This window comes from Muntiacus reevesi, chromosome 9 (genome assembly GCF_963930625.1).
Source record: "Muntiacus reevesi chromosome 9, mMunRee1.1, whole genome shotgun sequence".
In the NCBI taxonomy this organism is placed as follows: domain Eukaryota; kingdom Metazoa; phylum Chordata; class Mammalia; order Artiodactyla; family Cervidae; genus Muntiacus; species Muntiacus reevesi.
The window spans coordinates 53617289-53643312 of record NC_089257.1 but is presented as its reverse complement, the minus strand read 5'-3'; the positions used below and the strand labels follow the sequence as shown (position 1 = coordinate 53643312).

The window sequence follows — 26024 nt, the reverse complement described above, 5'->3', positions numbered from 1 at the left end:
TTTTTAGGAAGCTAAATAATCTACAAGTTCTGAAAAAAACCATCCCCCATTTCTTCCATAGAGAGATTCTCAGAAAAATTTCCAGGGATTGATGATGCTCTGATGTGAAGCTGTGGAAGTCAGGAAATTCTGCTAAGAGCAGGACTCTGCCTCCTTCTAGCAAAGGCAGCCTGTTTCAGTTTTATTAAAGAACAGGTATCACTGAATCACTTTGGCTGCTTGTCCTACTGTGATATAGATTTGTTTGAAGACTCAACTGAAAGAAAATAAGAGGTTTCATATGACTGAAGTCCCACCTTTCAAATGATGCTCTAATTTCTGTATCAAGTGTCTGTGACTGGGAATCTTTATTTAACTTCTTTTCCACCCCCACCCCTAGTACCACTTTATTCCTATCAACCACAAGTGCCCACTTACACACTCCGTGGAGTTAAGCCTTGAATGAGGTTGTGAAGGACAAAAGAGACATGGATAACAGTATTAATGTGACCCCAATAAAATTAGGCACTCGGGGACTGTGCAGCAGAGTAACAACCTAAAGTTTCTACCCAATCTGATTCCAAGAAGCCTTGAAAAGCACTGCAGGTCTTTACTAAATGTGTCTTGAGGAACCAACAGAGGGTTAATTACATCACACAATGCTCTGCAAAGTGCACTGCTAAAAATTCTCTTTAGATGTCTCTTCTTTGAGAAATCAAATTTACTAAAAGTCTTCTTTGGACCTTTCTTTTTAATCTGTATTTCCAATCCAAATGGCAGCAGCTCATATATGTCTCTTCTCACACTTTAAAATTCTAATTCTGTCCCAGCTTACTGGCCTTACTTCTCCCCTCACTTCTTTTTTCCTGGTCTACTTTCTCTAGTAGCTTTTAGTTAGCACAGTTTACCTCTTCTGTCAATTGCATTCCCACCCAATGAAACCAAAGCATCTTCTTAGAAGATGGGAGGACAAGTGGATTACAAATCCTCCAAATTTAATTTTTTTGGTTCTAATACTAACAGCAATAATTGGGTCATACTTCAAGCCAGGTACTGCATGTGTATTATTTCATAACCAATATATGGAGTTCATATCCTCAAGATTGCTGTTGTTGTTTGGTCATTAAGTTGTGACCAACTCTTAGTGGCTTCATGAACTGCAGCACACCAGGCTTCCCTGTTCTCTACTATCTCCTGGAGTTTGCTTAACTTCATGTCCATGATTACCATTTTGGAAATGAAAAATCTAAGGCTTATTGAAGTTAGGTGAGCTACTCAAGGTCAAAGACTTAGGGAGCATATCTCCTTGCCCTGTACTGTTTTCATGGTTCTTAAGCAGATAAATGCATTGCAATATAAGAGCCAATGATCTTGACTGTGCCCTTCGCCACCATAACCTTTTCCAAATCCTTATGTTTAGGTCTAGGGATATCCCCAGGTCCCTCCTCAATGGCTGAACCAATCTCTAGGCCCAGTAGTTCTCATCCAATAGGCTTAGATCTGTGTCCCAAAGTTATATTGATCTCTTTTGTGCCCAGCCGCTGTTCTCTTTAGTGTTCCTTCCGGATAGCCTTCCCCAAATTTTGGTTTTTGTCCGGGTTTCGATGACTTGGTCTACTTCTTGCCAATCTACTCCTGCTGCCCTGAAATGTCAATCAATTTACCTTCTACTGCCGATTCCTTTTTTAGTAAAAACTGCCCTACCCACCACCCCTGTATGGAATTATACTCTGCGTTTCTTTACATGGGGGACAACTGCTGATTAGAGTAGATAGATATCTGAGGCAGGGGGCACCCATGCACAGACTCTTCAGTGATCAATCTGTCTTTCTGGTACTTCAACTAAGAGTTACCAAGACCACCCTGGCTATGAAAAGTCAAGGAAGAAAGTCATACAGCCGCCGTTTGCGGTCATGTGCAGTATAAGTAAGAGGAGGTAGCAGATCTATTGAGAAAGGGTAATAGAAGAGATTCACACAGAAGAGTATAGAGAAGACCGTGGGACTCTAGGCTGGAGGAGCGGGGTGGGGGGGAAGGCGTAAATGATCCTCTCAGCCTGATGTTTTCTGGTTAGCGTTCTCACGAGACTTTTCTGCACTCAGTACTAACTTGTGTTCTGAGTTCTATTTACTCCCTACAATAAGCTTTCCTTTATTCTTGAGTTAGTTTTAACAGGTTTCTGTTACTTACAATTAAGAGACTTCACCAAACTCGCAGATTCAGGGAAGAAACTAGTGGTTACCAGTGGGCAGTGGGGTTGGGGCAAAGGGGTGGGGAATGCGAGGCACACACTATTGTATACAAGATAGGCTCAAGGATGTATTGTATAACATGGGGTATAGAGCCAATGTTTTGTAACAGTAAGTGGAAAGTAACCTTTAAAATTGTATGTATAAAAATAGAGACTTCACTAGGCCACCTCCTTCCTTGGATCGGGAGCTTTGACTGCATTTCTAGCCCCCAGCAGATAGCCCATAGCAAATGGGAAGATCTCCTGTTCTGGGCTGCCTTGAGGCCTTGTTCTGGACATGGCCTTGAACTAGCTACTATAGGCATCCAGATAAAGCTGTCCTAAGGAAAAAGAAGAACATGTGCAAAGGAATAGAGTTGGAATGAGCCTGGAGTTTTGTTGTGGCTCCTTTTTTATATGAGGGTGTGATTATTATCCTCAAATAGTACAGGGTCAACTTTGGGATGGACAGCTAGGGCTATTAGGAGGTGACATTGTTAAGCAGGGGTGGGTGGGGCAGGCGGGGGCAGGGGATGGCAAAGAAGTGGTGTCCTCCTTTCAGGCTGGGGACTGACCTGATGAAGGTGAACCTTTAGAATCATTAACTTTTGTAGCTCCTACAGGGGCTCTTCACTTTCCTGATGAAGAAATGAAGACCAAGAATGAGAACATGATAATGACAGGTAACATTTAGTAAGCGCTTTCTACAGGGCAGGGTCTGCTCCAAGCACTTAACACACATTGACTCCATTAGTCCTCACTGCAACTCAATGAGGTTGGCATATTATCACGCTCATCTCATGAAAGGGGAACCCAAGGCACAGAGGGGTTGAGTAACTTGTCCAACATCACACATTAAGTAACACCTGGAACTAGTATTTGTACCCAGGAATCTTGATTCAGAGCTTAAGCTTTTAGCTACTATATGGTACTATTTCTTATAAGCACTAAAGATCATTGGAACTCAATTATTATAAATAAAAGGTAATGTGTGTGTGTGTGTGTGTGTGACTTTTTCAACCAGCCGAGGTAACATGCTATGATTCATGGAAAATATCAGATATCAGGCAACGTCTTCAATTTTAATTAGAGGAAAGTGACCACAAGTTTAGAAAATAAAAAATCAGGAGAAATAAAAGTTTGGTAGACATCTTTTCTCTCTAATGATTTAAAGGAGGTGAGAAAAGAAAATTCTCGGACTCTTTCTACCAGTTCCCAGAGCCTTATAAATTGTTTCAACTTTAAAGAAAAAGGACGTCAGCTTGTTTATTGATTCTTGTGCCATAGGTGGTGCAATAATCCTGCTGGCAGGTTTAAGCAATCCACCAAAGTGAGGCCTCCTGAAGGTGAAATAATCAATGACTATGTGAGGGTCCACCATTATCCGACCTCTTAAAGTCAGGAAAACTTCAAATTTAGAGAAATGTGAAAGTTGGAGTGCTTTTTATCTAGCATTTTTTTTTCATGAGTGAGTGCCCAGTGTATGGTTTTATGCAAGAGGCTGTTGCCAGAGATGCTCCAGGTGTCTGCTTAAAACCTGTCAACCCTCACCGTTAGCAGAAGTGAACATAAATCTTTAAGTTAAAGGGCTGAGATAAGAAAGGAAGCTACAAACAAACAAACTCAGCTGGACCAAGATGGCAGTGAATCTGACTTCCAACAGAGCCTGAGTCTCATTACCAGCTGATTTTACTATATTTGCATATTAAATAACACAAATGGCAACCACGGCTTGACATCAAGGACCAAAAAAGGATAAAAGGGGATGGCACCCCAAACCCTGGAAAGAGTCCTGCACTTTCTCTAATGGATTAATGTATGCCTCCCCATCATTACCCTCACTCCTACTCCCTTTGTCATATTCTTTAAAATTAAATCCCCCTGGCCAGGTTCGTGAGAAGTTAACCTGTCAATCTTAGTTCCCACTTCTCCATTCTTTGGCCCCTGAATAAAGCTTGTGCTGTGTGGCTCTCAGCTTACTCGAACCAGACCAGCCAGAGAGGAAAACGAGCCCTCCTTGCCAAGGCAGAGAGCTAGCGCCCAACCAGGGCACTAAAGTCCATATGACTTAATTTGTCATTTGTTAATGACTGCCAAAGAATGTTCAAACTACTGCACAATTGCACTCATCTCACACCCTAGTAAAGTAATGCTCAAAATTCTCCAAGCCAGACAGTACGTGAACCATGAACTTCCAAATGTTCAAGCTGGATTTAGAAAAGGCAGAGGAACCAGAGATCAAATTGCCAACATCCGTTGGATCATTGAAAAAGCAAAGCAGTTCCAGAAAAACATCTACGTCTGCTTTATTGACTACGCCAAAGCCTTTGGCTGTGTGGATCACAACAAACTATGGAAAATACTTAAAGAGATGGGAATACCAGACCACCTTAACTGCTTCCTGAGAAACCTGTATGAAGGTCAAAAAGCAATAGTTAGAACTGGACATGGAACAACAGACTGGTTCAAAACTGGAAAAGGAGTACGTCAAGGCTATATATTGTCACCCTTCTTATTTAACTTATATGCAGAGTATATCATGCGAAATGCTGGGCTGGATGAAGCACAAGCTGGATTCAAGATTGCCGGGAGAAACATCAATAACCTCAGATATGCAGGTGACACTACCCTTATGGCAGAAAGCAAAGAAGAACTAAAGGGCCTCTTGATGAAAGTGAAAGAGGAGAGTGAAAAAACTGGTTTAAAACTCAACATTCAAAAAATGAAGATCATGGTACCCAGTACATCATTTCATGGCAAATAGATGGGGAAACAATGGAAGCAGTGAGAGACTTTATATATTTGGGCTCCAAAATCACTGTAGATGGTGACTGCAGCCATGAAATTAAAAGATGCTTGCTCCTTGGAATAAAAGCTAGGCCAAACCTAGAGAGCATATTAAAAAGCAGAGACATTACTTTGCCAACAAAGGTCTGTCTGGTCAAGGCTATGGTTTTTCCAGTGGTCATCTTTGGATGTGAGAGTTGGACTATAAAGAAAGCTGAACACCAAAGAATTGATGCTTTTGAACTGTGGTGTTGGAGAAGCCTCTTGAGAGTCCTTTGGACTACAAGGAGATCCAACCAGTCCATCCTAAAGGAAATCAGTCCTGAATATTCATTGGAAGGACTGATGCTGAAGCTGATACTCCAATACTTTGGTCACCTGATGCGCAGAACTGACTCATTGGAAAAGACCCTGATGCTGAGAAAGATTGAAGGCATGAGAAGGGGATGACAAAGGATGGGATGGTTAGATGGCATCACCAACTTGATGGATATGAATTTGAGCAATCTCTGGGAGTTGGTGATGGACAGGGAAGTCTGGCATGCAACAGTCCATGGGGTCACAAAGTGTTGGACATGACTGAGCGACTGAACTGAACTAAATGACTTAATAGGGCTTCATTTTATGAATCAGCTGTAGAAGAATCTGCCTGCAATACAGGAGACATGGGTTCAATCCCTGGGTCAGGAAGATCCCTTGGAGAAGGAAATGGCAACCCACTCCAGTATTCCTGCTTGGAGAATTGCATGGACAGAGGAGCTTGGCTGTCCTGGGGTTGCAAAGAATCGGACACCACTTAGCAATTAAACACAACAACAATGACTTAGTAAGACATTTATGGCTTGTGTGTCAGTTCACCAATTCAGACACTGGCTGAACACCTACTGTGTGTGAGACAGTGTATGAAGTGCTGGAGATACTTGGTGGACATCAGGAGGCAGGAAAGACTGAGCTGATGCAAAAAGTCTCCTTCCTACTACAAACACACAGACATGTTAGACAAAATATAGCAGGAGGAAGTTTCAAAAGTACAAAAGGGAGTTTAGAAAAATTCCCTGGATGCCAGAAAGGAGGAGAAAAGTCTAACCCAAAACTGAGTGGAGGTAATGCCTGGGACTGAGCTCAGGGTACGGTTCCAGGAGCTAGAGGTTTTAAAATCATGCAGGGCAAGAAGAGGACGTCTTAAGCTAGTGTTAGGTGACATGTGGGAAGACAGCTTTGCCTCAAGCTGGATATTTTGAAGGGCTCTCCTTTTTGTGAATGGGGATAAGGAATTCCTCTGTCAGTCATTTGGGGAGGTGGCAAAGAAGGTTGCTCTCATCCAGGTCCTTGAATGAAAGTTCAGCTTCACGAAACAGAAGCTTTAGCCTCTCCCATGTGTAAGTGCAGGCCACTGGCCTGGCAGTGGGCAACTTGAAGCTGAGAAATGACATCAAAGCCAGGGTGGGAAAGACAAAAAACACAATCTCCCCTTGAGCAGACAATACAACTTGAGCATGGAGGACTCTCACAGGAAACAAAGAAAAATACCCACTGATGATGAGCAAACAATCCAAAGTCAATCAAGGACACTAGCGATGGGGAGGGTGTGCCAGTTCAATTCAAAGGAACATTCGTCCCTAAGACCCTGAGGTAACAGAATAATCCGAGTAAGACAATTAGACATGTTTAAAATGGAAGAGAATAAAAGAAACCATAATGAAGGAATAGAATGAGTAACAACAGAGCAGAGAGGAAAATCGAAAAGTGCCCACCTTCCAGGGACATAGAACATGCTTGGGAGATGGAGAAGGAATGAAGCAGGAACCATTCTGCCTAGGAGAAGGACCGCACGGGGAGCTGCAGTCGCTCTAGGAAGGGGCACCAGACCCAGCCTGCCCAGAGGGAGGGGCTGGGAAACACACATGTCTAACACGTCTGTTGGGAAAGTGGACCCAGAGAATGGCACATTCAACAGCTGCACAGCCTAATGTCTGCATTTCCTCAGCTGTTGCAGAGATCCCCCTAAAGAATTTAAGTACATTACAAGGAAATAGTACTTTATATGTCCATCTCTCCCTCCCAATCTTTGAATCTCTCCAGCGTGGAGACAATGTGTCCTTCATGCACATGGAGCCACACTCCCCCTCATTCATTCTTCTCTTGCCACACAAGTCTTCTCTCAGTTCTTCCAGTATAATAAGCTCTCTTCTACTTCTAAGTCTTTGCACATGCTGTTGTCACCATCTAGAGTGATGTTTTTCTGATGCTTTTCTTTTGGGTCTCAGCTTAATGGGCACCCCTCACAGAGACCTTCCCTGACCACCTTACTAACAAGGTTCCTTCCTACTATTTTTTTATGCCACTCCTTGTTAGTTTCTTTTCTTACCTTAATTTATAATTATTTAACCATTTCCCCCCCTTGTTTCCTCCATTAGAATGTAGATTCCCTGAAGGCAGGGAATGATCTCATTGCTGCTGGATTTCCAATGCCTGGCACTTATTTAGTAGGTGTTCAGTAAAATTATCAAATGAATTAAACTATGCAGGAAACAATTATGAAACAATTAACACTATACCCACTCAGAGGATACAGAGATGGAGAACATGGATTTCTGAACTTTGCAGTTTAGTGAAGGAGAGATATCAAACAAGAACTTGCAGTAAATGTGATGATGGTAATGATGGGGGAGGCACCTGGTGTTGTGGAAGCACCAGGCCAGGGGGCAGATTTTGTATAGAATTTGGAAAGGCTTCCAGGAAGAGCAACATTTAAGCTGAGTTCTGAAGTATAAACATGAGTTCACCAGTTGAAAGGGAGCTGGAAGATGTTCCAGACTGACAGAAGACCCAGAGGTATGGTTTTTGGAGCGTATGAAAGAGGTTTTGCACTGGTTCAGCTTAGAGTTGCAGCAAGCAATAAGATGGGGGAGGTAAACAAGGTCAGATCATGGAGGGTTTTTAAGCTATGATCAAGAGTTTTGACTTTTTTCTGGGGTCAATTAGTAGCCATTAAACATTCTAATTGGGAGAGTGGCAAAATCCAATGGAAATTTTATAAAATGGCTGGGGTGCAGTGTGAATAACAGGAAGAAAGCTGGAGGCAGGGAGGTCAGACGGCTAGTGCAATAATTCAGGCAAGAGATGAGGATGGTTTAAACGGACGTGTGGTACTGAGGAAGTGACCTGGAGGAATTTAGGAGAGAAGGCAGAAGAAGTTGGGATGGGGACAGAATCAAGGGTGATGCCCAAGTTTTTAGCATGAATAACAAGGTGAAGGGGGCACCATCTTTGGGTCCATACACTTCATACACGTGCCATAGATGTATACTTGACGAAATAAAAATGGTCTTAGTGTACCATTTTCATAATGATGAATATTCATCAGTTCACTTTCGGGTCCTGGGTCTGCCTGCATGTGTGATCTACCATTCCCTACTGCCTCCACCTGACTTGAGGTTATTCATCTGTGACCTGCCAGGCCAGGCTTCTCTCAGTATTCCTAAACCACCGTCCCCACCAAGACCCATTTGCCTTTGTCTCCTACTAAGAAGTGCACTTTGAGCTCTTCCCCCACTCTATCTGGTCACGAGTGTCATGAATGCCAATAATGCTGCTGTAATTTTTCATTAATTTTCTTGGTGTTTTGTAGCTATAGGCACGTTAAAATTTATACTCAATATTATTACAGTTTCCCACTACTAATGGGATTACTGTTTTTGTTCATTTGTGTTTGAAAGCCATTAGCACAAGTTTACCTCCAACAATATCTCCTGTGATTTTTAATGCCCTTGAAACTTGCAGCGAGTGATAAGTCTATAACAAGAGAATGCTAGGAAGCATATAAACGTCTTTCTTGGGAAAAGAGACCTTTTTATTTTCATCCTGGTTGGACTCGGGTTCTTTGATATAGCAGTTGGTAGGATATAAGGTATTAAAGGCTGAGAACACTGTGTTAGTTTGTAGATGTGTTCAAACAAGTTCCCGGTTATTCAGGGGACACTTTCATATTCTAGGAGGATTCATATTCTTGTTCCTTTTTTATGTTGTTTCTTAGCTGGCTTACAGAAGAATAAATGGTGTGCTTTCAGGGAACAATATTTAGAACCATGAGTTGCTTGAAAGCGAAGGGACCCTGAAATCACTTTATCTGTCTGACTTTTCTAGGAGCTGGGCTGCTGAATGCACTGCTGAGCAGAGCTATGGAAACAGGCTTATTTCAGAGGCTGGAGAGGGGGTTTCTCTATGGGGCGAGGAAGGTGGGTAGAGAGGGCCAGTCTCATGAGTGTGTCACCTGTACAGATTGTTAGGTTCCTGTGCTGTGAAATTCAAGTGCCACCATCTTAAAATCCTCATGTTTTGAACAAAGGACCTCCCATTTTCACTAGGCCCTGCAAATTATTTATTTGGTACTAATATAGGTTTTGGAGCCAGGTGGACTTGGGTTCAAGTTCTGGAATTCTCTAACTACTGACTGTGCCTCAGTTATCCTTATGAGAAAATCTTGGAAATTAATATTGTCTTCTCCAACTAGAGGTGAGAGCTAAAAGTACATGGTTAGCATCCAGGGAACCTGACAGACCTTAGGACGTGCTCAGTGGAATTTTTAACTTTCATGTGCAGTACCCATAATTAAATGTTATTATGACTTCACGTCAGGAACACTAGCCAGCTGGAAGAACCAGACATTGTCTGCGTGTACAAAAGCTAATCCCAAGTGTGCTGGTCAGGAACACACCAAGCAAAGAACATTTTCCTAGGAGGAGACAGAAGGCGGGAGGTCCATTCATCAATTGTCAGACTTCTTACTGCTATGACACATGACTGATCATGTTCTCCAGTACAATGAGGTCTCGGGTTCTCAGAATTCCTGCATGCTTCCCTTCTCTCCAGAAATCCCTCAAGATAGCCAACAAGTGACACGGGCATTATTAGGAAGATGCCCTTGGTCTTGATCTAACTAATATGCTAACTTTAGTTTCAGCTATTATTTATAACAAATGGTTTTTCAACATACGACACAACAGAACTTGGCAGGCCATATATCACAATTCCATGCTTGAGAATCAGGAGCCCAGACAAGGTATCTCCCCTCCATGACAGCCTGGACAGATGAGGACCAGTATGGAGCCCTTCATGACTTTGCAGATGAACGTGGCTGTGCTGTAGCCTAAATGAGTAATACCAGTGACAAGGTGTGGCGGCCAGAGCCAGAGAAACACTAAGTCATTGGTAAGATAAACTTGTGATGAATAGCACGCTATCTTGAAATGCTGGGTTAAACAATTTTTTCTGAAAATGGAGAAAGGCTTTAAATCAAATTAATGAGAAACATAAGCTAATTCTTGGGTGTTTTTGGACGCTGGGCCAAAAGAATTCCTCAGGGGATTACAGCAGGAATCAGGTGGCCTTTGCTGCATTCAGCTTAGGGTCTGTGGGAGCTTGGAGTCCAGATGGCAGACATCAGGGGGAAGGACAGGGGGCCTCAGCTCTGCCTGCCCTGCTGCACACACACACCGTGAGACACAGGGCCCCCTGTGCTGTCTCAGGAGACGTGGGGCAGGAACCCAAGCAGGGCAGCAGCCTCACCGTGGCCTGTGCTGCAAACGACCACATTCCCAGCATGGTTGGCGCTTTCCTTCCTTCCCCCTGTACACTTATGAGCAGTGACACGTGGTTCACTACCCAGCTCTCTGAGGCCCAAAGGGCTTTTGTGGGTAGAGATGGCCAAAGCTGGACTGTCTCCTCCCCACGGTGAAGCCTGTGAATGGCCTTCAATAAGCCACAGCTCTTCTTTCAAGATCCCTCATCAACCTCTGTCTAGTGCTTTTGATGATGGATGATGGTACTTCCCAACAAATACAAAAGAGTGATAGACTATTTCTCTCTTATCCTTTGTTGGTGTGAAAGGGGTCCTAGATAATACCTGACTCCTGGGCCCGCATGAGATGGTACACTGTATCAATACATTAAAGATGCTTCAGCTTATAATGATTTTGATTAATCACTGACTTGTTTATCAAACACCTCAAGACATAGGTGCAAAAACATGTGTCAATAAGCAAATGTTTCTCTTTGGAAACGGTGATTTTAGCTTCGTGTGAATGTCACTCCCCTGACCCTCTCAAGAATCAAAGTAACCCACCACACTGACCCTCAGGAGAACAAAGGTGTGATATCCCAACAATGCAGCCACAGCAACGGCTTTTAGCACAAGCTCAAGAAACCGCAAAAGCAGTCAGGGAAGATGTGAGACAATAAGACGAACATTTGTGCCTCTGTCTTCAACTGAACATAAGCACTCTGAAACTCAGCAAATAGATTTTACTTCCTATAGCACCAATTTTCCAGTACATTGTCCTGTAAGTTTTGAGTCCCTGGGAAAGAAAGCTAAAGGATGCTTGACGGCATGTCTAGGTTTTAGTCATTCTGGGATTATTTTTCTTACCTGTTGTCGAATTTCCTCCTCCATTTTCACTGGGGAACCCAATTCTGCAACCTGTTTGACGCCTTCGCTCGCATATCCTCCATACTCCCATAGCACGTAATTCTTGGAGTGGGATCCGCCGATGATTGCAGACCAATGATTGGCCCGACCTGGAAAAGCCGACCAGATGCAGGCATCAGTGGTGCTGTGGCTAAAACACAAGTCCCTTCAAGGATGGGGAGGTGTAATTGGACAATGATCCAAGCTGTGTTGGCTAAGCACCTGCTCTGTGTTAGGTCCTGTGCTATTCTGGGATGAGTAAGATAGACCCTGTGAGCAAGTAAGTCTTGGGCAAATGCAGACAGGGCAATGGGTAGATGTCTAAATAAGACACAGAGCTGGCCCAGAATGATGACTCCTGTCTGGAAGAATCTCAGAGAAGAAGAAAGTTGAGAGAAGGTTTAAATGCTGAGCAGATTTGCAAGACAGAACAGAGAGGAAGGACTATTTCTGGCAGACTCAGAAACATTAAGTAACATTGTGTGTTTGGGGAGCCATAAGTAATTTAGCATTGCTGTGTCACAGAGTGTCAAGGGGAGAGTTGGGAAATGAGGCCAGGGAAGTAGGAAGGAGCCTGCCCATGGAGAGCCTTGTTCTAAATGCTTCAGGAGTTTAGATGTCATTTTAAAGGGTCTGAAACCATAGAAGGGTTCTGAGCAGGGGAGTGACATGATCACATTTGAATTTTAGATAAATCATCCAGACAGCAGTGTGAAGGATGCATCAGTGTGGGCAAAATTAGAGTGTGGAGCTGGGGAGGTGGGCACTGAGCAAAAGATAAAGGGAAATTAGGCTTAACCATTCCTGGGAATAAGCACTGCTGTTTTTTGCTGGCTTTTATGTACCTTTCAAGGTGAGGGGCAGGCAGGCTAGCCATGTGAAAGGATGGGTGAGGCGGTTTGGATACAAGGACATGACTAGTCCAGAGTGGTTTGCTGAGGATCACCCAGGATAATGACTGCAGTGGGATGTAGCAGGGAAGTGATGGATGACACAGAGGGAGAACAGAATAACGTCTGGGTAGGACCAAGGCAGAACTTGGCCTGAGGATTTTTCAAAGTCTCAAGGCAGGGGAAAGAGAGGAGAGAAAAGTCAACATCAACACCATACCGGATTTGTTTTTGCACACGATGAATATAAATATATATATATTGATTACTGGGCTTCCCAGGTGGCACTAGTGATAAAGAACCCGTCTGCCAGTGCAGGAGACATCAGAGACCCAGGTTAAATCCGTGGGTTGGGAAGATCCCCTGGAGGAGGAAATGGCAACCCACTCCAGTGTTCTTCTTGCCTGGCAAATTCCATGGACAGAGGAGCCTGGCAGGCTGCAGTCCATGGGGTCACAAAGAGTCGGACATGACTGAAGTGACTTAGCATGAACGCACACACACACGCATATTGATTCCTGTTACATACAAATCATTATAATGTTGACGCAGTTGTCTGCTATTCTTTGGCTGGGTTTTTAAAATCTCTCCAGTTTAGGAATATTTTTGGGCACAGCAAAGAGGGAAATTTGAACAAGTTGGGTCCAACTGATGTTTGCTGCTTCCATCCCTCTGGCTCAGGGTGGGCAGACTTTTCCACTCTACCCCCCACTACTTAAGAAAGTGATTCTGAACAGGCCCGGATCCTGTTCACATCTCCCATCTGCTACCCCAGGGTCCTCTGGTTCAGGGGCACATCAAGAGCATGGGCCCAAAGCAACCTGCCTGGTCTGCTGAGACGTGGGTCTCCCAATTGCTGGCTCATTGTTTCCCCTACATCAGGGAAATGCAAACACTGTGTTTGTCCATCACATCCCTAGAGAAGACAGAGGGAGGTGTTGCCAGCCATTTCTCTAATTTACTTCCTGATTGGGAAGCATGTTCTGGCTATCATCTAGGCTAAGAGCACTGCCTGTATAGGGGCAAGGGTCAGAATCAGTCATGTTTGGTTCATGGTATGAACACAGGGAGAGCAGTTCCAGTATCTCATTTATTCCCCTGTTCTGTTTCACCAAAATATTCCCTTGTTCCAGACCCATTCTACCTGTAATTTCATACTTCAGTGGCTTAGCACATGCCATTCCTCTGTGCTTTCCTCCTGTCTCGCCCACTCATTCCTCTTTCCTGATTTACCCAGAAGCCTCCCAAGACCTCCCTAGAATGACTTAAACCTTTGTCTTCTGTCTCCCCTTAGCACAGATCACATTTTTAAAGATGGAAGTATAGTTGATTTACAATATTACATTAGCTTCAGGTATACAACACACTGATTCAATGTTTTCATAGTTATTAAAAAATAATGGCTATATTTTTCTGTGCTGTACAATAGGTACTTCTTGCTTACCTATTTTGTATATCTTAATCCCTATCTTACCCCTCCCCTTCCCTTTTCTCCACTGGTAACTACCAGTTTGTTCTATCAGCACAGATCATATTTACAATCCCCACTACATATGTGTTTTCCCACTAGATTGTAGGCTCCCTGAGGAAGTCTGTCTTCAGCACCGTATCCCCAAGTGCCCAGCCCTCAGCCTGATACACTGTGAATGCTTAGCATTTATTCCCTGAAGCATTTCATCCAAATAATCAAATACAAAGGTGGCAGTATATGTGCTGGAAGCATTGGGGAGCAGGCTTGCACAGATTTGATTCAATGTGATTAAATTCAAGTCTCAGTTCAGCAGAGTTCCTAACTCCTACTGGGCCAAAGCACTCAGCTATTCTGAAGGCTGTTAAAAAATAAACACCAAACAACATAAAAAAAGAAAGGCTTGGGTCTCAGAGCCAGCAGACAGGGATTCAAATTCCAGCACTGACACTTACCACCCGTGTAAACTTGGCCAAATTACAATTACTTTATTTCCCTGATTTGTAGCTCATTCTTTTGTAATTCAGGGATGATAATGCCTACCTTATTGACCTGTTATAAGAATTAAATTCAATTTTTTAACATAATGACATAATATATGTGCAATCACTGGCACACAATAACCCTCAATAAAGAAGGTTTCTTCCTTCCCTGGTTGTTTGCTGCTGCTGCTAAGTCGCTTCAGTTGTGTCCGACTCTGTGCGACCCCATAGACGGCAGCCCACCAGGCTCCCCTGTCCCTGGGATTCTCCAGGAAAGAACACTGGAGTGGGTCCCTGGTTGTTTGGGAGGCTACAAAAATGAGTAAAATATGAACCTGCCTTTGATTCAATATAAGAGATAAGAAATACATAATGCGAACCAAGGTAAGAGGATAGGAACAAGCACAATCACAGGGGGATGAGGGGATGGACCAGATGGCTTTTTCTGATTTATTCATTCAACTTCCATCTACGATGAGCCAAGCACCGTGGCAGGCCCTGGGCATTGACAGGACTTGGATGTGGTGCTTGTCCTGGAGGGACTCTCAGCCTGGGGGAGGGGAAATGGATGGATCAGCAGGTTACCTACAGTCAAGCATGGTCAGAGTTCTAGACACAAGAACACAGAACACAGGAGCTGAAGAAGCTAACTCCAAATTCAGGGATTCAAAGTCTAAACGCACGTTTACAGAGAAACAAGTACCTCAAGAATGAGATGTCTTACTCTTGATTAAAATGTCAGGGTATCAGTTCAGCCTTCTAGTCAACACAGTTGCTAGTCTAATGCAATGGTCTTGCAACATACCACATTTATTCAAATTTTAGAACCTTGAATGACATTAACCACATAATAGATATTTTGCAAGACACTAGGATAGGGTAAGGGGGCAGACTACATCCTTCCTGGGGATACAAGGTAGGCACTCATGGGACAATTTGCACTGTTAGAAATAACAAGGGATTCAGGTAGGTGGCAGTCACATATGGGCAGGATGGCTTGGCGGGAGGGCCACAGTGCAGAAGACCAAGGCTCCAGGCCTCCATTCATGACCATGAATCAGTTATTCTATCTCTCAGAGCCTCAGTTCACCTTTTAAAAACAGAGATAATAATTACTAGACTGGACTGTTTCTTAGAGTTGTGCAAATTAATTGGGCTGGCCTGGGAGAAAACTACAAAAACTTTAAAGAACTCTACAAAACAAAGTCTCTGTATTTGTATAGACGGAAAGCTCCATGAGCATCTGCAAGAAGGCAGAGGAGCAAGGACACTTCCCCCTTGGAAGGAGACTCCCATGGGAAAACTGGCAGGACAGGAGGAGCAGGAATTCTATTAAAAATAGATAAGATCTATTTTTAGGGTCAGGAAGATCTCCTGGAGAAGGAAACAGCAACCCACTCCAGTATTCTTGCCTGGAGAATTCCATGAATAGAGGCCATACAGTCCATGGAATTCTCCAGGTCAGAACACTGGAGTTGGTAGCTTTTCCCTTCTCCAGCAGATCTTCCCAACCCAGGAATCGAATCAGGGTCTCCTTCATTGCAGGTGGAGTTTTTACCAACTGAGCTACCAGGGGAAAGTCAACTCCCTTCATAGAAAATATTTATTTAAAAGAACTTTTATGACATATTCAGACATTAGGAAATTCTTTTTTTTTAAAATATTTATTTATTTGGCTGTGCTGGGTCTTAGTTGTGGCATGTGGAATCTAGCTTCCTGACCAGGGATTGAATCCAGGCCCCCTGCATTGGGAACTCAGAGTCTTAGCCACTGGACACCAGGGAAGTCCTAGGAAATTCTTATATGTAGCATATGCTTTTAAATTAATCAAAAAAGAAATTTCTTTCTTTTTCTTTTTTGATACAGGTTCTATCTCAATTTCCACCTTTCACATGAGGAAACAGACTTAGAGAGGTGAAATGAGTTAACCTCAGATCCCCAAAGCAGATGACTGAAGATGCTGGGATTCAAAGTCGGGTTTGTCTAGTGCCAGAGCCCAGCTCTCCCCTACCCACTGCATCACATCTCTGGAAGGATGTGCCAGCCATAGGGAGGAGAGGGGGCCAAGGGTGAAGAGACCAAACAGGAGATCCATCAACATTCCTGGCTGAGCTGTGTACGGCCTGGCTTAGGAGAGGAAATGGGGACATGGGACCAGATGTGTGAGCCAGTAAAATCAGGGAGGACTGGACAGTCTACAGGAGTCAGTTTGGTGAAGTAAAAAATTTCAGTTTTTGGATCAAACATGTGTGTATTCCAGTCTCCAATCTGAAACTTTCTAGACATAAGTTAGTCAGTCACTCTCAACTCAGTTTCCTCATCTGTAAAGTAGGGATATTGACATGACCAGCCTCCTAGTGTCTTTCTGAGGCTGAAGTCCATGAATTAAAGACAGTTAACACATGAAATGGGCTCAAAAGATACCAGCTAGTCAAATTAAATCTGAATGGGGGTGGGGCAAAGCCAGAAAACCTTCTGGAAGCCATGGGACCAAAGGGAATCAGATTTGGAGATTGGTTAGCAGTTTGAACTAGAACTGGTAGGAAGAGACGACAGGAATGTTAGATGCAAGAAACTGAGTCTGAAAAAAATGATAGGGAATCGTCTAAATGGGACACAGTTGTCTGAGGCTGGCAGAATGAGGTGCTAAGCAGACCCCAGTTAGTTGAGACACAGACAAATTTAGCCCCCATTCTCCAGGAAATAAGGGATGAGAGGGAGAGAGGCTCCAGGTATCAGGAGGCCTGGGGAGAAGAGGACAAAGTAAATGCTCATGACTTTCTTAAAGGAACACTCAGTGGGACCACCGCTGGGGTTCCTAGTTAACACTTGGGCTTCAGCCTCAGGGTAAAGGCAGAAAAACAGGCACTATCAGCAACTCTTTGACTCTCAAGTAAGGCCATAGATCCTTGGTTTAGCCAGCCTCTCTGGCTCCAGAAGCTGGGTCTAGATGGTTACTCCCAGTAGCTTGGATGGGGCATAGATGTGACCGAGGCAGGTGGAAAGCTGGGAAGAAATGATTAGACATGTGAATCTGAGATATTGCTAGCTAGCCAGGTGTGTGCTTCAGTCTGAAAAGCTATTCCAGGGGAACATAGGTGCACTCATCTCACTTCTGACATCCTTTCTGCTGTCAGCACTAGATGGTAAATTACGGGATTCACAATGATGCCTAGAAGCCTAGTGCTGATGAAAGACGAACCATGTCTGGCCTTTTGTCTGGTGTAGAAGGAGGCATGTTGCACAGTAGATGGATTCTTCAAGGTGTTTTGCATATGGTAGCTATTCAGTGACAGCCCAGATTTCAACTGCTTTGCCAGTTGCCAGTGGCTGCATTTCCTTGCCAATCTCAATCCTGCAGAAGCCAACCATTCATTTTCTTGACACCCATTCATAGCTTCACGGGAGAATGTTTTGCAACCTTGAGGACTAGTTTGCTACAACCTCCTGTTATCCACTCTCGGTCTCACCCATCATATCTTAGCAAATCTTTGGGAACTGGTTGGATTTATACAGAATTTGTTATTGTAGCTACAGCACAGTTCCTCCACTTTCTAAGTCCTAGCCTCCTCTCCCCATCTACTCTTAATAGATGACTTTGTCACTTAACTTTCCTGAGAAGACTAACATCAACACACCCAGACTTAGCCAGGTACCACCTGGCCAGTGATCAATAGAAAAACACTGCGGTCCTGCCAACCCTGCTCATAAACCTTGTCTTGGCTCTCACTTCCCTCTTGCCCTGGCTCTTCTTGCCCTGAGCTCAGTTCCAGAATCTGCCTGGTTTCTGGCCCTTTGGATTTGGCCATCGAACTTGGCTCCTCTAGATTTGCTTCTGAGTGCTGCCTAGGACATAGCCTGTACTTGCCCTCTGGCTCTTCTTGCTCTTAGGTGCTTCATGAACTCACTCTGATCAAGCTGTTCTGGTTTTTATGATCCCATCTCAGTAGAGCCTCTTGGAAAAAACCCTGCGTGGGGAGATCTGTCACTTAGGACTGAAATTTGTCAACTTTCTCTCATTCTGCCTTCTTTACTTAGCTAGTGTATTCTCCTTCCTTAAGCTCTTAAGATCGTGTCATTTTTCCATTCCAGGAAAACAAGTAGGCAATTGATTATGTTCTTTTGTATTTCCCCTAAGACCTCTGATAATAATATTCTACTCTACTAACTAGTCAAATGAACATTTACTAGGCAAATACTATGTACTAAGTCAGCAATCAGTAAGCTGCGGCTCACTCCCTGTTTTTGTCCCATTAAAGTTTTATATTTCATGTATTATTTATGTATTGTTTATGGTTGCTTTCATGATAAAATAGTTTAGTCAAGAGGTTACAACAGAGACCATCTGGCCTGCAAACCATAAAATAGTTATTATCTGGTCCTTTACTGGGCATCCCTGGTGACTCAGATGGTAAAGAATCTGCTGGCAATGTGGGAGATCTGGATTCCATCCCTGGGTCAGGAAGATCCCCTGGAGAAGGGAAAGGCTACCCACCCCAGTATTCTTGCCTGGAGAATTCCATGAACAGCGGAGCTTGGCAAGCTACAGTCCAGAAGTCTCCTAAAATGTGTGCTAGGCCATGGTGACTCTGAAAAGAATCAGATTTGATCCCATCTTTGAAATGTTCGGTGTGGAGGGTAAGGTTAAGGGCACAAAGAACAGGTCATAATAGGCAATTACAGTAAAATGTGGGCAATATAGCTTTGATAAAGGTAAAATCAGAGTGTTATAAAAGCACAAATAAAGGGACATTAAACCCAGACTGTACCAGAGAAGGCTTCCTGGAAGAGATGGCAATTGAGTTCCATTCCAAAGGATAAGTAGGAGTTAAGAAAGGCAATTAGTGGGTAAAAGGGAGGGTATTTTTTTTTTTGCAGAGGGATCACTATGTTCCAAAACAAAGCCAGAGACACAAGAAAAACCAAAAGTAGGTCAAGGCATTTTGTGTGTGTGTGCGTGTGTGTGTGTGTGTGGGTATTTGTAAGAAAGGGCTCATCAGTAATGAAGCCCATTAGCTAGGCAGACCTTGAAGAGATATGAATGTCTTCATAGTAAGTTTTTTATTTTATCCTGAAAGCAGTGTGAAGAAGAGAATAAGATATTCCTGTCTACAGATAACTCCCAAATCTATATATGCTCATGCAATTTATGTTTCTGACTCTGATGTAGTAAATGGCACTGGACTAACTCTCTGGACATAAATAACTATAAAACTGGACAAAATATGGGCTTTCTTGATAGCTCAGATGGTAAAGAATCTGCCTGCAATACAGAAGACCCTGGTTCAATTCCTGGGTCAGGAAGACCTCCTGGAGAAAGGATAGGCTACCCACTCCAGTATTCTTGGGCTTCCCTGGTGGCTCAGATGGTAAAGAATCCACCTGCAATGCTGGAGACCTGAGTTTGATCCCTGGTTTGGGAAGATCCTCTGGAGGAGGGCATGGCAACCCACTCCAGTATTCTTGCCTGGAGAATCCCCAAGGACAGAGGAACCTGATGGGCAAAATATATGAAGCACCAGTTTTCAGAAAAGGACTCTGATCCCCGAGAAAAGGGAAACACAAGAGATGAGTCTCAGGTGTGACCTAGACATTTTCTAGTTTGTGATGCAGGAAAATAGAGCACAGTAAAGAATGGCAATCTGGCTAAATTGACAGGAATCTGAGGCTGCTGAGAAAGATAGGATTTACTGGTAAAAATACCAGTAAGGGAGGGAGCTGCACAGAGAAGTTCAGAAATATGCATAAAAGTCCATTTAAATCTGTCACCAAACACTAAGCTGCACATGTGCAGGGTGGGACTTCAAAGGCCTAGGAGAGAATAGTTATTGATAAGCTAAGAACTGAATGGAAATTCCAGAGATCACACAATGCTAGAGATGCAGGACTTCCAATCACCCATATTAAAGAGACTTTGCTAACCATTCAGGATGTTCAACTGAGACTCTAGAAAAGCCACATATTAGAAGTAAAATGACATTATACCCAGAGCAAGGGCTACTCTAGACTAACCCTAACAAAGCTTAGAAAACAAGCCTTGAAAGATAATTAAGCAGGTCTACCACTAAAACTGTCAAATCAAAACTTTATCTCCCTAAAGAAAGACAACAAATCCAGACACTCAACAACATATCACCTACCATGTCAATCATACGATCAAAAGTTTTTCAGGAGCAGGAAAATATGATTATAACCATGAAAAAAATAGAAAAAAAGTTCCTGAGATGACAGATACATTGAGATTATCATACACGGACTTTAAAACATCTATTATCAATATGTTCAAGAATTTTAAGAAAAGATAGACTTAATGAGTAGACAAATGGAGACCCTCAGCAGAGAAAGAGAAGCTATTTTTAAAAACCCAGTGGAAATTCCAGAACTGAAAAATACACCTGCATATATGACATGGCAAAGGAAAAGATATGTAGACTAAAAAATACGGTAATAGAAACAATTCAACATGAAGCACAGACATAAAAAATTTGAAAAAATAAACTGGAGTCTCAGCGATCTTTAGAACAGAAACTAGTTTAACATAAAGGTATCTGGAGTCTCAGAAGGAGATGACAGAGAAATTCAGTTATAAAATATTTTTTAAATGCCTGAAAATTTCACAAATTTGATGAAAAATATCAACCTACAGATCCAAGAAGCTCAATAAACTCAAAACACAATTGAAGCAAAGAAAATTACACCTAGGTACATCACAATCAGTTGATAATACCTAGAGATAAAGAGAAAACCTTAAAAGAGTCAGAGGCAATAAAAGATAGATTATAATCAGGAAAACAAAGATAAGAATGGCTGCTTGCTTCAAAAACAAGACAAACTGTAAGAAGAGGAAGTGATACCTCTAAAGTTCTGAAAGAACTAAAAAACTGTCAACCTAGAATTCTATATCCTGCAAAAATATCCTTCAAAAAATGAGAATGAAATAAAACACTCTGATAAGTATGAGTTGAGTGAATTTATTACCAGCATACCTGCAGTATATGAAATATTTTTTAAAAAACTCTCCAGGCTGAAGGGAAATGAAGACAGATGGAAATGCAGATCTACATAAAATGATGAAGAGTACCAGAGAAACTAGATATATGGGTAAGGTAAACTTTTCATCTCTTTTTCATTGAAGAGCATCTCCCTTGAAGTAAAGAGGTTCAGGTTTTCTCAATCTGGGTGAAAAAACTATTCCATCAATGCTGTCTTCCCACGAAGTCTACCTTTGTCTTTCCTACACCTCCAGGTTTTTGGGGAAAGTTAAACTTGCTGTTTTCACTTCTTCTCCTTGAATTTTTTTCTCAAATACTTGAAATATGATCCTGAGTTCCCACCTGAGCTCATTTTTCCACCAAGTCTTTGAAACTTTGATTTTTACTCTCCTCTATTCCCACAGTTGAACAATTGCTGGGGGCAATTAGAGAAAAATTACTGTCTGCTTTGTTTTCCATTTAAATATAAAAGTATACTTTAAATTAAAAAAAATTATCCTTTTTAATGTACAGCTTAGCAAGTTTTGACAAATGCATGCAATCATACGACCACTACCATAGTTAAGACACAGATAGTTCTATTATCTTAAAATATTACCAAATGTTCCATCACAGTCAACCCCATTCTACTCCCAGCCCTTTGCAACCTCTAAACTGTTTTTGGTTCCTATGATTTTTTCCTTTTTTGGAATATAGTATAAATGAAGTCATATAATGATATATAGTCTTCTTTAACTTGGCATAATACATTTAAAATTCATTCATGTTGTTGTATGTATCAGCTCATCCTTCTTTCAAATGTTTTGAAGCGAAAAGAGACCTCCTACTGGTTTAATGCCAACAGAACATTTCTGTTTCCACCATTTACTAGCTATGGGACCTTGAATCAACTACTGTACCTAAGTTTTCTAAGACTCAGTTTTCTTATCTATGAAATGGAAATAACAATAGTACCACCTACTTGTATCACCTCACACCAGTCAGAATGGCCATCTTTCAAAAGTCTACAAATAACAAATGCTGGAGAGGGTGTGGAGAAAAGGGAATCCTCCTACATTGTGGGTGGGAATGTAAGCTGGTGAAACCACTATGGAAAACAGTATCGTGGTTCCTCTGAAAACTAAAAACAGAATTACCATATGATCCAGCAATCCCAATCCTGGGCATATACCTGGACAAAACTGACTTAAAAAGATACATGCAGCCCTACCTTCATAGCAGCATTATTCACAATGGCCAAAACATGGAAACGACCTAAACATCCATTGACAGAGGAACTGATAGAGAAGATGTGGTACATATATATGATAAAAGATTACTCAGCCATTAAAAAGGACAAAATAATTCCATATGCAGCAACATGGATACAACTAGAGATTTTCATACCAAGTGAAGTAAATCAGGAAAAGACAAATTCCATATTATATATGGAATCTAAGATATGTCACAAATGAATTTATCTACAAAACAGAAAGAGACTCATAGTCATAGAGATCAGACTTGTGGTTGCCAAGGGAGAGGAAGGAGGGAGAGGGATGGACTGGGAGTTTGGGGTTGATATATGCAAACTATTACATTTAGAATGGATAAACAACAAGGTCTTAGTGTACAGCACAGGGAACTATATCCAATTTCCTGTGATAAACCATAATGGAAAAGAATATTAAAAAAAGAATGCGTAGATGTGTAAAACTGAGTCACTTTGCTATACAGCAGAGATTGGCACACCACTGTAAATACTTCAATTATAAAAAGTAGAACTTTAATTATATACTTCAATTATAAGAAATAGTGCTATCTTCTAGGTATTACTGTGGTAATACAGAAGGAAATCTTATGTGTATTACAGAAGGGAATCTACATAAAGGCAGAACAGTTTCTGATATATAATAAACATTCAATAACTATTATTTTTAATATTAATATTCTATTTCTCCAGGGAAGGTGGGGTTTGGAAGTAAACTGGAATGGCACAGGACCTGTCCATTAGGGGGAGTCAAGGTCCTGGAAGATAGCTAGATTTTCTAACTGGTGGTGGGTTAGTTGTTCAAGTGGCAGTCAGCACTGGCAGGGTAAAGATGTTCAACAGGTGGGTGGAGTAAATGGTGGGAAAATGGCAACAGAATGAGTCAGATATACAGACAGAAGTTCTCAGGAGCAGCCAGTAAAGCCCCTGACATTAGTTTGCAGTCAGGGTTCAGGTTCCACCTTTTGCAGTCAGAGTGGGAGACTTAAAAGGGGCTGAGAGAGAAGCAGTGACCAAAGAAGCATCGCTGTTCTGAGCCTTAGGGGCACATGGCAGGGACATCTTGAGTGTGAAGACAATTTAAGAGCCCAGAGTTGAGCTCCGAGAGACTTGGGGTCTGGATTGGGAGTGAAGGCTCTTTAGCAACTGCTTGTCTCATGTAGGAATTGCCTTAGGAACAGAGAAATTGTAATAATCATTAATATTTAGTGAGACTTTACTATGTGCTTTGTATATTGTTATTTATTTAATCTTTGAGACAAGCCCATTTTATAGACTAGGAAGTTAAAGCATAGAAACATTAAATGACTTGCTCAGAGTTATCCAGCTGGTTAAGTGGTAGAACCAGGATTTGAACCCAGGGAGGCTCACTCTACAGATGCTCTAAGTGAATTTTTCCATGAAGATGGAATTGTTCCATAGTCTGCTGTCCAACATGGTAGCCCCTTGCCATAGTGCATATTGAACCCTTGAAATTTTATATAATTTTAATTCATTAAAATAGCTACATGTATCTAGTGGCTATCACATTAGACAGCACAGCTAGAGAATCTTGGATAGGTCTGAGGGTCTTGGATAGGTCTGCTAAGTGTAAGGACCAACTGTGCAAGTGTGATGAAGTGGAGGTGAGAGGACAGGCCTTACTGGCAACTCTCACAGCTGTGAATCACACGTGGCAGGCAGAACCTGTCCTTGAACTAAGATTTGGCCCATAGCAGTTGCATCTGATGCTCCGTATCACATACACTCCATCTACCTCTGACTTCAGCCACAATGGTCGGCAGATGTGAGTACACACCCATGCTGTCAGTGAATGTCCACCTCAAGTGTACTGTGCCTCTTTCCATTCACTGCCTCATACCTTCTCTGAAGCACTCAGTGCCTGCTTGGGCAGCAATCAAGTGTCTGGAAGACCAGGGAAGTTAGTGTTCCTAGAGACAAAACTCAGCCTACAGAGTCGTGGGAGCTTGTGGACAATTCTGGAAGGTGGATAATTCTGGAAGGCATTCTGTATACTTTTCAGAGGTGCACTGATGCCAGTGACCTCAAAATGCACTCCTAGGTAGATTTCCTTCCCCTGCCCTATCATTATCCCTCAACTCCTTCACTCTTGCTTCCAGCATCATTATTTTTGTAAACCATCTGCACCAAAGTCCTTGCCTCAGGCTCTGCTTTGGGGGAAGTTGATAGATGGCTCTCTCAACTAAGATCATGTGTCTGGGCCTGGAGATTCATTCAAGTCTGGAGATTAGACAAGAGTTAGCTAGGGCTGTTCCTCTTATGTCTGTAAGCAGAGTAGTTTTATAGGTGCTCTTTCAGCACCCCTCCACCCAAAGCTACAGATGTTGTTTCCATTGTCATCATAATTGCTGCCATGGTTACCATTATCATTATCATGAAAACCATTATGACTTATTGAGCACATTCCCTGCCTCATGTACTTCATAGGCATTAGCTAACATCCTTCTGTTCTCACAGTGCTCATGCTAGGGAGGTCCATTACCACCTCCATGTTATGGATGAGGGAACTGAGCTGCTGGTAAGCAGCAGAGCTAAGCCTATCACCTGGTCTACCAAGGCTATGCCCTTTCTACTACACTGGGCATCCAAAGCCTGAGCCAAGTTCAGAGTTATTTAAGAGGTCACTCTCTTAAATAACTGTCACCATGGGAACAAATAAGGTGGTGCCTATCCAGTGCCTCTGACAACACTGGGGTTTATCAGCTCTTGAAGTTCATAAATTTTAGCCTTCTTTAAACACAGCCTTTCCCACCCATTTTTCTGAACTTCTGATTCTTGATTTATTTAGTGACAGATTTTATTTTCTTGGGCTCCACAGTCACTGAGGATAGTGACTGGACCCACAAAATTAAAAGACGCTTGCTTCTTGGAAGAAAAGCTATGACCAACCTAGACAGTGTATTAAAAAGCAGAGTCATCACTTTGCTAACAAAGGTCTGTATAGTCAATGCTATGGTTTTTTCAGTAGTCATGTATGGATGTGAGAGGTGGATCATAAAGAAGGCTGAGTGTCAAAGAAGTGATGCTTTCAAATTGTGGTGCTGGAGAAGACTCTTGAGAGTCCCTTGGACAGCAAGGAGATCAAACCGTCAATTGTAAAGGAAATCAACCCTGAATATCCACTGGAACAACTGAAGTCCTTCCAATACTTTGGCCACCTGATGTGAAGAGCCAATTCATTGGAAAAGGCCCTGAAGCTGGGAAAGATTGTGGGCAAAAAGAGAAGGGGCTGACAGAGGATGAAATTATTGGATGGCATCACTGACCTGATGAACATGAGTTTGAGCAAACTTTGGGAGTTAGTGAAGGACAAGAAAGTCTGGCATACTGTGGTTCATGGAGTCACAGAGTCAGACACGACTTAGCGACTAAACAACTACAACAAAGCCTAGCCAATCACCTAATTTTCATCTCAGAGGTAAATAACATAACCTCAGGGCACCCTCAAACTCCCATCCCCATT

At 42.5% G+C, this 26024-nt stretch overlaps 1 protein-coding gene across 1 annotated transcript in view; it reads right to left on the bottom strand.

The window, feature by feature from the left end:
- The window catches only part of SPON1 (spondin 1), a 303413-nt gene that overhangs the window by 117256 nt on the left and 160133 nt on the right, over positions 1 to 26024 (bottom strand). Inside the window, exon 6 of the mRNA XM_065944964.1 lies at positions 11424 to 11572. Within this exon, the coding sequence (XP_065801036.1) occupies positions 11424 to 11572 (149 nt within the window). The remainder of the gene's footprint in view (positions 1 to 11423; positions 11573 to 26024) is intronic.